General features: G+C 44.0%; 2 protein-coding genes across 4 annotated transcripts in view; one reads left to right on the top strand and one right to left on the bottom strand.

Moving 5' to 3' along the window:
* Positions 1-4,895, top strand: part of LOC308113982 (cytohesin-3) — a 35,764-nt gene extending 30,869 nt beyond the window's left edge. Inside the window, exons 11-14 of one of the 3 annotated variants that reach the window (XR_013935584.1) lie at positions 108-179; positions 809-963; positions 1,119-1,206; positions 2,976-4,264. Coding sequence is in view for 2 of the 3 variants with exons in the window: in XM_080470584.1 (XP_080326710.1) it covers positions 108-179; positions 809-963; positions 2,976-3,048 (300 nt within the window). In the remaining variant the exon portion in view is untranslated. Of the gene's footprint in view, positions 1-107; positions 180-808; positions 964-1,118; positions 1,207-2,975 lie in introns of all 3 variants that reach the window. The other 2 variants (XM_080470584.1, XM_080470585.1) reach the window with 2 other exon arrangements.
* A 2,526-nt stretch (positions 4,896-7,421) lies between these two features.
* Positions 7,422-13,806, bottom strand: pms2 (PMS1 homolog 2, mismatch repair system component). Its single transcript, XM_080470734.1, has 15 exons — positions 13,645-13,806; positions 12,908-13,047; positions 12,691-12,777; positions 12,502-12,604; positions 12,227-12,410; positions 11,946-12,113; positions 11,138-11,235; positions 10,954-11,053; positions 10,395-10,479; positions 10,157-10,303; positions 8,925-9,711; positions 8,660-8,827; positions 8,478-8,578; positions 7,890-8,059; positions 7,422-7,662 (listed from the first exon to the last, which is right to left on the bottom strand). Exons 1-15 carry the CDS (start codon positions 13,656-13,658, stop codon positions 7,519-7,521), a joined length of 2,496 nt encoding a protein of 831 aa, XP_080326860.1. The 5' UTR covers positions 13,659-13,806; the 3' UTR covers positions 7,422-7,518.
* Positions 13,807-14,240: the final 434 nt, after the last annotated feature.

Raw genomic sequence — 14,240 nt, 5'->3', positions numbered from 1 at the left:
TGGTGTCATCTGGATGCTAAAAGTGAAAGTGGGCTGGATTCTGAATTGTTTTTGTGTGTTTTCTTCTGATTTTGGAGTAGAGATGTGTTGTGATGTTTGGTTTTCAGGATAAAGAGCCTCGTGGGATTATACCTCTCGAAAACCTAAGTATCAGGGAGGTGGATGAACCCAGGAAACCAGTAAGGATCATTTCCTCTACTTTTATTTGCATTTAAAAGATAAAATACTGGAAAAGTTTTGAGGTTGGCCTGTTTTTTTCCCCCATAATGCATCTGAAGTCATTGGGTGCTTCCTAATAGTCTCTCCTATCTCCTTTCCTATCCACTTTTCCTTAACCCCATGGATGGCAGAACATAGTTAAGGAAAGGTGTTAGGAGGCTTCCTAAAGGAGTTGGGAAAGGCGAACACATTGTTGTGACAATCAGACCAAACTTCCACTAGGTGGCGTAATAATGATCCGATGGCGGTGAAGGTCAGTGACGTCTGCCGTGATGAAAAGACTAAAAATGTGATAAAAAGTAGTATAAAGGTGATTCCTCTCACTTTCCCGTGAGGCTCTAACCTCTGATATAATGTCAAATATCTCAAGGTTTGAATGTAAATCAAAAGAAAAGAGGAACTAAAGGTAAAGGAAGCATTGAGCCTCCTTTCCTTAGCTTAGTGAGAATTCCAACGCTCCTTATCATGGCCGCCACTTAAACACTTCTGGGGTTAGGGAGAAGTGGATAGGAAAGGAGATAGGAGGGACTATTAGGAGATAGGAGGGACTATTAGGACACACTCATTGTCTCCTTCTGTCTCCCCCCAGAACTGCTTTGAGCTCTACAACCCCAACCACAAAGGTCAGGTGATCAAGGCCTGTAAGACGGAGGCGGACGGGCGGGTGGTGGAGGGAAACCACGTGGTGTACAGGATATCAGCCCCGACCCCAGAGGAGAAGGAGGAGTGGATCAAATCCATCAAGTAAGAGACGAACGCCGAGTTAGTGTGGATCCATTTACACTGGGGAAGGGGGGAGGGGGGGTGGATTCTCATATCTGACCTTGGCTGTGAGAAGTGTGACACACACACCCTCCCTGGTAAACTCCGTTTATTTAAACTTAGCCCAACTCTTTCAGGGTCGTCCGTTCACCCTCTTGAACCTGTTTTAGAACCTGCCTCCCCCTGACATCGACATGATCTCTCTCATATGGACCAAAGTGGACGGTGTGTAATCAAGGGTGACGTTCTTTACACTTGAGAACAGATACACACACACACGCACACACACACACATGTAAGCTGGTGACTAAAAGTGTGACTCTGGTTTCTCACACTTCCATGCAGATAACACTCTGCTGTGATTTCTGCTCCGCTGGATAAACTCACTTCCCTTTTGATTGGAGCTCCACCAGCAAAAGAAAAACACTCACACCCACTCAGGCCTCCTCCTGCTGCATTTACACTCGATATCCCAGCGCTGCGTCTCCGGCCGGTCCAGCAGAGGGAAAGTGTTGGTGGTTAAATTGGATCCAGTGGGTAATTGATCAGCTCACTGGTTATCATCCACTCTGCTTGAGCTCCGCTGGCAAATATGATCAATGTCAGGATAGAGGATGATATAACTCAATTTCACCAGGCTGGAATGATGTTTTAAGGCTACTTAGGGTTGACAGATGTATGTTTAAAGGAAAGTGGTGGGCTTTTTTTGGGGGGAGGGGGTTCATGTTCGGGTGACGGTTTGCTTCATGTGCAGTTAAAGTGATTGGAAAGGCACAGACTGGACGGAGCAGCGCTTCCTCACAAACACTCAGCCGGTGAGGCGGCAGACTGCCCTGTGGTCAGCAGATTACACTTACACACACACACACACACACACACACACACACACACACACACACACACACACACACACACACACACACACACACACACACACACACACACACACACACACACACACACACACACACACACACACACACACACACACACACAGTGTCCCACCTGACTCATGCTGCAGTGGTCACTGTCCTGCACACGCAGTCTGAGCCGCCTCAGCACGTCAGACGTTCGGCTGCCAGGAAAGCAGATATTTTCTCAGCGTTTTTTTTTTTCCCGCCGCCGGCGTGCGACACAAACAACACCTCAGCACAGGAAGTCGATGACTCTTCTGCAGCGAGCTGCGTCGACTCGGCAGCTGCACAAACTGACAACTCAAACTTTACGACATGTGAAACACTTTGACAAAACGTGAGACAAATTTACATTTCGGAAAACATTTTTACATATCATGAAAACTATATGACATTACCGAAAGACAAGTCTACCGGAAAGGGAGGGGCACAAGTCTGGAGGTGACCCGGAAGTGACGAAAAAAAGAAGTGAGCTTAAAAACGGAGATAAAAAAACAAGTAAAACTGCTTAGAAAGAGATAAAATGTCTAAAATGTCAATTTTTCTTGTGGCCATAAGACTCTATAACTCCTCCCTGTAAATAAGGCTGTTTTAGTCAATTTCGTTCTTTCTGTGCTTATATTAGTCACAGGTAAGCCTTCGACATATTAACATAAAGAAAAAATACATATTTTGCTTTTTTCCTGTCTCATTTAGTATTCAACTTTATTTATTTGATGTGGAGCAATACTGAAATGAATTTTCCTCTGGGATTAATAAAGTAATTCTATTCTATTCTATTCTATTCTATTCTATCATGTCAAAATAGTCGGAAAAATACTGGAAAAGAATGATTAATCCACTAAAATCATGTAGAAAAACTGCTGAAAATGTAATGCAATGTTTAGCATCTTAATTGGGGGTAAAACTCGTCATTTTGTTTTGTAATTGCTGCTTCATGACTTCCTATGAAAATACACCACAGACACGATTTAAATACGACACTGTCAAACTGTGCAATGCAACCGTTTTGCGCTTTGTTGTATTTTTCTGTGAGCACTGGGACACAGTCTCATGTTAACTTTGGGTTCTCCTCCGCAGAGCCAGCATCAGCAGGGATCCTTTCTACGACATGCTGGCCACCAGGAAGAGGAGGATAGCCAACAAGAAATGATGAGCCACCTTCTGCTGCACTCGTCAACAGCATCTCTCGTGTGTGTGTGTGCGTGCGTGCGTGCGTGCGTGCGTGTGTGTGTGTGTTGGTTCTTTCAGGTCTGGAGGATGAGCAGCAGACACGTGTGGGACGACACAGATCACCTCTGTATAGATCAGCTGTCTCTCAGGTCTTTGGCTGACATGAAGGTGAAGATTTGAACAAGTTGAACTCAGACTTTAAACATGTGGATCATAAAGAAGAGTCACACGAGGACTACACACGTCGGGACAATCGTCTGTCTTGCTGGATCTTCTCGTGGCGGGAGCGCCCTCTGGTGGAGACAGACACTACAAAGAAGGCCTGATTATTCATTCCAGTGCAGCTTTCTTGTGATTCAGACGGATTTGTCTGGTGGGTCGTCTACTTCTATAGCAAGACTCGCAGACGCCACTTGACATGGTTTTGTTGCTGACCTCCTCCATCAACTGCCAACACCAACAATATTTTTTGTAGTACGGTAACTACAGCAAGCCTCAAGCGCACCAGTCAGCTGGTCTGACCAGTGGCCCTCCAATAACTCGACCTGAATATGCAAGTGTAGAAACTCACCTTACCATTTAAAGATTCATTTTAAAGTTTGCCCTATTCTTTCCTTTTTGAAAGGCTGGAGGAGATTATGGAGCGTATATCAAGAGTACCAAGACCTCTTAAGTGGCCACAGTTTGAAAAGCTATAAAGCATTAATTCTTTAGTTTCATTTTGAAACTTCACCTATTGAAAATCCACCTTTGTGATCCAGTTAATGTTATTTGTATTTATTTTTCACAACAGACAGCCCCTCCCGGCCTACATTATGCATGTATAGTATGTAATGTAAATACTCTTTATTTCCCCCTGTTGTGTTCATGTAGAGTGTAAATCATAATGGCTGTAGCTTCTATCCGTTCACCTTTTTAGTTTGAAACAGTGGAAGACGGTGGTTGTGCAGAGAGAGAGAGAGAGAATAGGATTTACGGTATGAACACTTTAAGAAGGTGAAATGAGAAACAAGACTGGAATTTCTAAAACTTCCACTGTTGGGACGCAGACTGGAGTTTTCCTCATGATCAACCTAGACGTGTTGGGCTGCTGCTTTTTAAGTTTTCAACACCTTTTGTTTGGCAAAACAACGCCTGGATACTTTGATGTAGAGTTTGAATAAAAAAAGAGAAAAAAAAAACTAATGCTGATGAGCAAACATGATGTGTGGGTGTGAATTCAGAGGGACTTTGGTTGCTGGCGATGATGAGGATCAAGGAGAGCGCCGTCAGTCTATTCAAGGACTTTTCAAAGTGGAGGAAGAAGAGCCCCCATCACTCCTCCTCCTCACACGGTGACAGAAAAACACAACTCTTCTGGTTCAAGAGGAGTTTAGATTGGAAACTTCCAGTCAGTCTTTAAAAACAGGCTGTGAATGGAACTGCTAGGGGTTTGTACTAAAGCAGATTCAGAATTTTTACTTTGTCTCCCTCACATCCGTCCTTCCACTCTTTATCCAGCTGGGGGCGCTGTAACCACGACAACACCATGTGCTCCATAAGTTCACATCTAGAAATGTGTGATTCAATGAAATTAACAGTTTCTCTCTTTACTCGTTTTTTTTATAATAATTTTGAGAAAAGGTCCCAACTCACACTTTAACCTTCTCGTATCAGGACCTTCGACTGAAACTTTTCATTTCAATGCAGCTTGTAAACAAAGTCCAAGCACAAGTTACAATTTCTGACATTAACAAATGTATTTTAAGGCTTTGACCTCATACAATGTATAAATTCTGACATGCTAAACTAATGGTATAACAGCAGTTTTTCTCCAACTTCTGTCTCAAAAAAACAAAACAAAAGAAAAGAAAACCAGTAACCAGACTCGTCACTGACTTCAGTCCAGAGAATATGGTTGAAAAATAACACAAGTTGTTCTAAAAACAAAGTAAATCAGACAAAACCTCTCGGAATCCTGATACAGGATTTTTACATATAAAAAAGAAACTGCCCTTGCTGATTTGCATTATATTGCTTAGGGTTAGGCTACCCCTAACCCCAAAGGCAAAACAGGAGAAGCATTGACAAAAAGGAATAAGCAAAGACAAGATAGAAAAAGAATATGACTACCTTTGTATATTTTTTTTATATTATTGTTTCTCTTTATATTTCCACATTTATTTCCTTTTAATTTTGGCACTCCTGGGATTCCATACGGGTACTCTGGATACTTCACATCCTGAAGACCAGAAAACAGACAATTCATTCAGAATTACCATCGTTATGCTTTTGAGTTTTGAGTTTGGTTCTCATTGCCGGCAGTAAGTCGGACCTGTTCCCAGTGCACGTTGGCCTCCGGCAGGACTGTCCTTTGTCGCCGGTTCTGTTCATAACTTTTATGGACAGAATTTCTAGGCACAGCCAGGGACCGGAGGGGGTCCGGTTTGGAGACCACAGGATCTCGTCTCTGTTTTTTGCAGACGATGTGGTCCTGGTGGCTTCATCAAACCTGCACCTTCAGCGTGCACTGGCGCGGTTCACAGCCGAGTGTGACGCAACTGGGATGAGGATCAGCACCTCTAAATCCGAGGCCATGGTTCTCGACCGGAAAAAGGTGGCCTGCCCCCTTCAGGTCGGTGGAGAGCCCTTGTCCCAAGTGGAGGAGTTCAAGTATCTCGGGGTCTTGTTCACGAGTGGGGGGAAGATGGAGTGTGAGATGGACAGGCGGATCGGTGCAGCGTCTACAGTTATGCGGTCGCTGTATCGGTCCGCCGTGGTGAAGAAGGAGCTAAGCCAAAAGGCGAGGCTCTCGATTTACCAGTCGATCTTCGTTCCTCCCCTCACCTATGGTCATGAGCTTTGGGTCATGACCGAAAGAAGGAGATCCCGGATCCAAGGGGCTGAAATGAGTTTCCTCCGTACCCTCAGAGATAGGGTGAGGAGCTCCGTCACCAGGGAGGAGCTCGGAGTAGAGCCGCTGCTCCTCCACATCCAGAGGACCAAGCTGAGGCTCAGGCATCTGTTTGGGATGCCCCCCGGACGCCTCCCTAGGGAGGTGTTCCGGGCATGTCCCTCCGATAGGAGGCCTCAGGGCAGACCTAGGACACACTGGAGAGATTATGTCATTCGGCTGGCCTGGGAACGCCTTGGGGTCCCACCGGAAGAGCTGGAGGACGTGTCTGGGGCGAGGGAAGTCTGGACATCCTTGCTTAGACTGCTGCCCCCACGACCCGGCCCCGGATAAGCGGAAGAAAATGGATGGATGGATGGATGGATGGATGCTTTTGATATGATGGTTTCCGTGTGTCACTGTACCTTTGTGATTTTTCCTCCACTGAAGTTTGCAAATCGTTTGAGTGAGAGGGTGAGCACGTTGGAGTTACGGTGGATTGTGAATCTCTTTGAGGCTGTGACCATTTTCTTGCACCTGAAGGAAATAAATCTTAGTATCTCTAGCAAACAGCAACGTAAAGAAAAATCATCAGCCTTGGATTTTCATGCGTGTGACTTACTTGGTGCATTTGTAGGCGTTCTCACCATCCAGCTGCTCTGGCTTAACAAACTGTTCCAGAGCCTTGGAGACGCTGGGAGCCGTCTGCATAGAGAAAAATCTCTTTGAAAGAGCTCTGACTAAACTTTTAAACTGTGCACTAATACAAAGACGTGTCAGTCAAACAAGGACTGGGGTTTGCGCCTGGAAAACACATTTTTGCAAATCATTAGAAAATAGATGTATCTGTTGTAACAACGAAAATGTTTTCCCCACATCTGCCGGCCTGCATTTGTGATTATGTACTGCTTATTTATTCATTTTTATTTTTTAAAGCTTTTGTGTGCCTACCAGAATCCTTCACCTGTTAACCTGTTGATATCCTGTACAATCATAAATGATAATATAAACTTTATTAATGCAGTTTCTTTTAAAGACAACATATTAATGTTTTGTGTTGTGCACTGTAGGCGGAGTGTTGCGAGTATGAACGAGGGAGTTGACGAGGATGCCGGTCAGATGTGTCGTATTGAATCTGTGGTAAGTAATAAAAGGTCGACTGTCTCATCCTTCCTGACTCCTACAGTCTGGTCCAGGTATAGTGGTTTTTGACCTGGACCTGGTCCAAAAATAAAGTAAACAGTGAAATGTTCACTTTTTTTCATTTTCACAAATAGAATAAAGGTTGTACAAGTTCAATACTGGTTGTTGGGCAAAGTTGATGTGTTACTTAAAATGGCTTTACTTCAATACATCAGACAGTCAATAGACAGTCTAACGCGAAGTCTCCGCCTGAGTCTGGTTCTGCAGGTTTCTTTTGGCTAAAAAAAGAATTGTTTGTAATTCTCTGTAAAAGTAGAGTTAAATGACGCAACACAAATACAACAGAATTTTACTTTTATTATACATTAAAAAAAAATTTTAATATTCAAAATTTCTCAAAAAACAAGCAAAAACAACAAATACAGAGCTCGTGGCTCAATCTTGTGAGATGATGTCCAAATTGGCGAGGTGCCTCATGGTGGGCCTGCCGTGAGGACAGTTCCACGGATGCTCGATCTCCCCCATGTGCACCACGAGCTTCTTCATCTCAGCGACGCTCAGAGCCGTTCCAATCATCACCTGAAGGCCGACACCAGAGAATAAACACATTGCAGGGCTGTCAAACAATTACCGTACATGGTAATATATACATAAAGGTTTTAGATGTCAAAAATACACCATCTTCCAACAAAAACAAGGTTTTCAGGCATTAATTTTAACTAGTTTATATATTTAATATAATAAGCGAGTTTCTGAATTTATTAAAGTTATCAATACTCGTAGGCGAGGCTCTGATATGAACTCACAGATTTGCGACAAGCTCTGGAAGCGAACATCTGCCGGACTCTGGACGGCCGGCACATCACCCCCGGACTGTCGCTCAACATGAAGATCAGCTCCTCGATGTCAGCCGGGCCGAAGGTCCAGTTCTTACTGGTGGGCAGCGACACCAGTTTGACTCTCTCCATCACCGGAGCTACAGACACAACGGTGACGGCAGAGCGGCAGATTGTTATCCGGGACTCTAGACATTGAATGTTGAACTCTTAGACAGATAAAACATGGAATTCTAGAATCTGTAACGATTCTGAATTACTTTAGCTTCATACTTCTCATCTTGATGATAAAGTTTCATCTTATGTTATGATAATAAAGGTCATTCGATTCTATTCTAGTGCAAGTTAAAGTATGTCCATTCTCAAACATATATGCCCTCATGCCTCCCAAAAATTCATTTTCAGGAAGATAACACATCATAGAACCAGTTCTCAGTGGTTTATCTTCAGGGTTAACCAATATAAATGGCATTTTACAGTTTCTTTCAGCCTTTTTTCTGAAGTTACGAAATTAAAAAAGGTTTTTAAAACGTCCCATGACGAATGAAGAGCTCATACCGTCCTCATCAACCAGGAAGTCAAAGCCATTCTTCCTGAAAATCTCCATGTTGTCCATGAGGACATTCTCACTGACCGCCGTGAGGCCAAGTTTCTGTGGGCTACAAACACAGAGCAGAGACGCAGGTAAAACACCTGAACAGAAGAGGAGGCCAACCACAAGTGTTGATCCGGATTCTTACGCGATGAGTTTCTGTCCTTGGATCGCGGTGTGCCGCTGCAGCATCTCAAAGTTATATTTCTCATCGCTTGCATGCTGGTCAATCATGAAGACGTCCGAGTTCAGTTTGGTGATAATGAATCCCAGGTTAAACTGGCCAATGATCTCCATTTCTTTAAACATTTCTTTGCTGCGGGGGAAACGAGGAAACAGCATTCACTCCTCTGGAAATCACACTCTGCTGCTATTTGGCTCGATCGTTCAGGTTTGCACAGGTAAAGTCCTACCTGATCTCTTTCTTCAGCTCCTCTTCTGCACTTTGGTTTTCTCCGGGGTTGATCTTGGCCCTGAAGCGTCGGTACTTCAGCGCTGCGTCGCTGTTCTCCTTCCGACGGTCGTTTATCCGCTTTACTTTCACTGCAAGCGCCTGGAAGCAGAAGTGCAGCGGCTCCGTCCTCCTCCGCAGGCGAACCGGAGCGTCGACCGGTTTGTCAAATGGTGGATTCTCTGCTCGGGAGCGTTTAGCCTCTGGGCTCGCAGAGGCCTCATGGGAAATGGATGCATCGGTCGGTAACGCTTCAATACTGCGATCTGGTGTTTCTGAGAAACACTCATGTGTTCTATCAGAGACGTCGACCGCTGCTCCAGGAGACTCCGGACGCCGAGCGTCAGGCGTTGCTGGAGTTAATCCACACGAGGACGCGCCGCTTCGCCGCTCGGAATCACTGCAGGACCCGCTGCCATGTCTAAACTCATCCGACACCGATCGTCCCACCATGGAGCCATGAGCTTCTTCTTTCTGAGGTTTGAAGGTAGATTTTACACTCGGGCCGCCCGGGGAAACTCTGACAGGGTCTTTAAAAAAAGACTGGATTGTTTTCTGTGTCGGTCCACTGCTGGAAGCTTTTTCCACACTTGACTTGGAGCAGTAAGGATTTGAAAAAGCAGCTTTTAGACCAGCCAGGTTTAAGGATGTCTTCGGGCTCGGGATCAGTGTGGGGATGTTTTCAGTAGATTCATCGTGGCTTTTATTCGACGGGATGACTTGATGCAGCTCTGAAGCAGATGTGGCGTCTACAAACAAGCACAGAGAAAAAAGTAAATCCACAAGAGTCTCAGGCCACGTTTACACGAACCTGGGTTCTTACAAAAACGGTCATTTCCCCCTCTAAGTTTAAAAAAATATCTTTATTTACACTGACTCACATATACACCTGGTTCAGAGCTGCAATGAGCAGCCAAACCTGTAGGGGGCAGTGTAACGAGAAGCATGAAGCCACAGTAGCCAATCAGAATCTTGGAAAAAAACACGACCTCACGAATTATGACGTAAAAATCCACCTCCCCCCTTTAGATCCAACCGGAGACACTGAGTTGATCCAGATCTTCACTGTGGTCGTGTAAACGTGGTGATGCTGTAAGGCCGTGACGTGGACGCACACGCACACGCACACGCACACGCACACGCACACGCACACGCACAGCTTCAAACATGAAGAATGAATGTAAAGGTCCTCACTGGTCCAGTGTGTGTGATTCACTCTGATCTTGTTGACTCCAGCCTCATACATGGCGACGAGGGAAGTCTTCAGAATGGCAAGCAGGAGTTTCTCCTCCTGGAGGAAAATCTGACGTTTATCTGGCGTCACGTTCACGTCCACACACTCTGAAAATACGACGCAAAACACACACAGGGCGACAAATATTCAAGTGCGAGTCAGAATTAACTGCAGTTTCATTTAGGGACTTTTTCTCACCTGAGGCGACCGCAATGTTCAAGGCTACAAATGGGTACTGATGTCTGTTATACATGTGGTACACTTCGTTCACGAGTCTGGTCACCTGCAACGTGTGAAAAGACCAGGAGATCAATCGATCACATAAAACATTCCTTATGCAGGTTGCTCCGATTCAAACATCGTCCTAGGAAGTTAATGCAGTGACCGCAAGTAAAAAAAAATCCAGGAAGGACAAAGAAACTGAAAATAATGGATAAAAAAAAGCATTTAAAACTTAGAATGATTATTAAGACTGAGAAGGACAAGGATTCATTTGTCTTTAAGAACACAACCGAACGAGGTAAAATAATAAAACGACGAAAAAAGAAAAGAAAAAGACTTTAAAAAAGCAGATAATGAATTAAAGAACAGAAAATATCAAGATGAATGTCAATATGACAAGGCAAAGGTGAAAATGATGAAAAACAGAAAATCAAATACAGCGGAGAGATAAAGTTAAAATAAAAGTTACAATAAAACTAGTCAGCTTGAATATATAAACAAACAGTTCATTCATTTGTAATCCAGCGTGTTCTACCTTCAGGGGGTCACACGGCCGGTTGTTGATGAAAAAGAACTGCCTGTCGGAGGCGCTCCTCCCAACGCCGTGCTCGCCTTGTGACACGAACCCGGAGATTCTGCCAAAAAGACTTCTTTTCACTATTTCTAAAAAAGAAGCAGAAGCATAGAGACAGATACTTGAAGGGCGTGCGGCCACTCACGTAAACAGCTGTTTGGGCAAATCTGTGTCTTTGAGGCCAAATTCCTCGATTACATTTTCTGTAGGAGACACTTGGTGGAAAGGTAGGAGACTCTGCAGCTGTGGGACACAGAGGGAAACATTACCAGACGAAAAGGAGGAATAAAAACAAAGCAATGACATGACACACAACTTAACGTCGCCATCGTTTTAGTTAATCTGTTTCTGTTTTTTACTGGCGGTAATTTGTGATGAACGAGGGTCTGTGGCATTATGTAATAATGGTGCAATATGGACTATAAATACATTTTCAACTCATTCTGGAATAATCTAGATTGATAGATCGATGGATATAGATAGATAAAGTGCAAGTTAAGAAAATGCAAAAATAGTAGGTTTAAAATATACATTTAAAATTTTTTGTTAAAATAAGATTTGAAAGAAATTTTTTTTAAAAAGTGATAAAAATGATGATTATGAGTGTGTGTGTGTAATCTGCCGCATTTTGTAATAAAATTCTTGAACGAATTTTGTAAAAAGAAAATTTGCAGCATTTTGTAATAATTGATATATATGTTATATATTGCAAGTTATTACAAAATGTGGGGGGTCCCCTTCTTTTTTTTAATGAAAATTCAAGAATTTGGATAATTATGTAATAACTGTTGCAATATATAACAAGTTATTATAAAATGCGGCGTTATCCCATAATGAGTGGAACATTTATTACATGATTACATAATGCACCATTATTACATAATGCGGTGTGACAGGGCGTCCCCCCCCCGCCCCAGATGGCCGAAGAGAAAACGTGAATCTGATGCTGCGACCTGTTTCGGTCCGAATATGGCTCCGATGTTGTCTCTCATGCTCGGACTGCCGCCGGTGCTCAGGACCGTGCTGCGCTTCCCCTGCCCGTTTTGATTGGAGCAGGTGATTCGCACGCCGGTCGACACGACGCAGTAGGACTGCAGGACGTGGATCATTTTGATGAACTCCTGAAAAAAACAGAACAAGCAGCCGTTTGAAATGCAAAGACAAAAGGACAGCGAGTATTTGTTGGGCGAACGGAGACAATTGTGCAGTGATGTTAGATTCCGAGCTGTCGGACCTTCTTGATGTTGCGTTGGAACTCCTTGTGGCGAACCGGCAGCGTGTAGAAGAGCTGCTGCAGGCTGACCATGGTGCCTTGCTGCCGGGGATGAGGCGACCGCTGGACGAGGTGGCCTTTGTGGTCAAACACCAGCTTGGTTCCCACCTGGCTGGACTCGTGGCACGTGATCACGCTCAGGTTACTGTGGCGAGATTGTTTTTTTTTTAGACAATCATCTGGAGCTTTGAATTGTGGTGGAAATTCCATGTGAAGCAGCAGTCGAAACATTTCACCTCAGCGCGCACAAAGAACTGAGCGCTTCACCTCTGAAGCCAAACGTTTCCACATGAATGAGGTCGGAAAAATCCCTCAGCTTTGACGTGTGATGCTTCAGCGCTGCGGAACAAACACAAGCAGGTCAGCTTCACCAAGGAGAACGTGAACAGCATGTCCGACTGTAAGAGGAGCTACACGAAACGGACTTAGTCCTTCAAAGTTTGCTTCCTCTACGCCTTTGCCGTTGTCCGACACTTCCACAAGTTCAGTGCCGGACTCCTTTAGTCTCACATCTGCAAGATGGAAAAGATAAAAAAGAAAAAACTAAGTAGCCTGGCTCCTTCGCCACTTCATGAAAACAAACAAGAAAAGATGAAGGGTCCCAGAGCCCTCGAGTTAAAAAGTAAGTGTGTCTCTTCTCACCTACGCTGGTGGCTCCAGCATCGATACTGTTCTCCACCAACTCTTTCACGGCGGTGGCCAAAGTCAGAACCACCTGACCTGAGCAGATCTGATGCACCGAGTGCTTGTCAATAGCCTTGATGGCTCCAGCAGCTTCAGAACTGCAAATAAGAACCTCAGAGTATTATACCGGTGTATTATAAATCAATTTTACATACTTTCATCAAACTTAGCATCACAAATTGTACAGACAGGTTGCACTGCACCACTGCGCAATATATAGAAATGATTCATTCATTCAGAGTCTGCTGTGTCTGTGTGAGCTGGACTGGCTCCGCCCACACATGCCCATCTTGGGAATAGGAGGAAGTACTTCCTCTCGTGGTGCCATGTGCCAGAGCAGAGCTGCCTAATGGTCGGAGGAGTCAAAGGGAGGGCCTACCTTGATTGGGATTGGCTAAAGAAGCCAAACCCCTGGAGAGGTCCAGGGAGAACCTTGCCTTCATACTTACTGTGACCCTCAGCAGCATAAAGCCTTAAAGAAGATGGACTTTTGATTTTAACTGTGCTGAGATTAATGAGTAGTGATGGAAGTGTTATTAATTTCACGTTAAACCACCTGATTAGTCTTAAAGAGGAATGTCACTTTCTGAATGCATCACAAATAGTCTGGTTTTGCAGCAAAAGACAGATCGATGACTTACATGGCGCAGGACAAAACTAAAAGCAGCCAAGTGATATAAATGGTTTGAGCTTACCAGGCGTCAGACATCTTCAGTTCGACCCTTTGAAAAAACAATAAAACCTAAAAACTGCAGACTATCATGCTGATACCGTCAAATCTTTGAGGTTTATTTCATATAATGTTGACATGAGTCAGTCCGTGTCCTGCATGTCGTTGTAAACAAAACCTGAGTGTCCCGCGCGCAGTGCGCAGCCTGTTCACGAGCGTCACTGCTGCGCAAAGCGACGCACACGCGGAAAGTGTGTGGACGAAAAGGTTTAATAAATGGGGAATAAGTGAAATACATCGACGTTAAACAAATTATATTGCTGGATAAAATGTTTAATAAAAGTGCTTACAGCTAACTATGAAGTATTTCATCACCGACCGACTCGTCGAGATGTTAGGACGTGTGTGCAAATTTCTCACGTTTGAAACAAACGTATAAACAATTTGCTGAAATTACTCTTGGTGATTTGAATATATACGTGATACGTCTATGTTTATTATTCAATAAAAGAGTTCTTCATTTTGAAGTTCATTTTAAATAGGTAATTTTGCTATTTTTGCAAATTATGGACCATTGCCATTGTGTACGTTGTGAAGCTTTTAGCATAAATAAACATAAAT

Source organism: Lipophrys pholis (assembly GCF_963383615.2).
Source record: "Lipophrys pholis genome assembly, chromosome: 1".
NCBI lineage: Eukaryota > Metazoa > Chordata > Actinopteri > Blenniiformes > Blenniidae > Lipophrys > Lipophrys pholis.
The sequence above is the reverse complement of the archived record's forward strand: the minus strand, read 5'-3'. Positions and strand labels throughout refer to the sequence as shown.

What these genes read in the sequence shown, in the direction of transcription:
- pms2 (XM_080470734.1), bottom strand. An exon ending in TTGCCCAAACAGCTGTTTAC is followed by an intron (nt 11,054 to 11,137) that starts GTGAGTGGCCGC and finishes TCTTTTTGGCAG; the next exon opens with AATCTCCGGGTTCGTGTCAC. An exon ending in CAAGGACAGAAACTCATCGC is followed by an intron (nt 8,579 to 8,659) that starts GTAAGAATCCGG and finishes CTGTGTTTGTAG; the next exon opens with CCCACAGAAACTTGGCCTCA.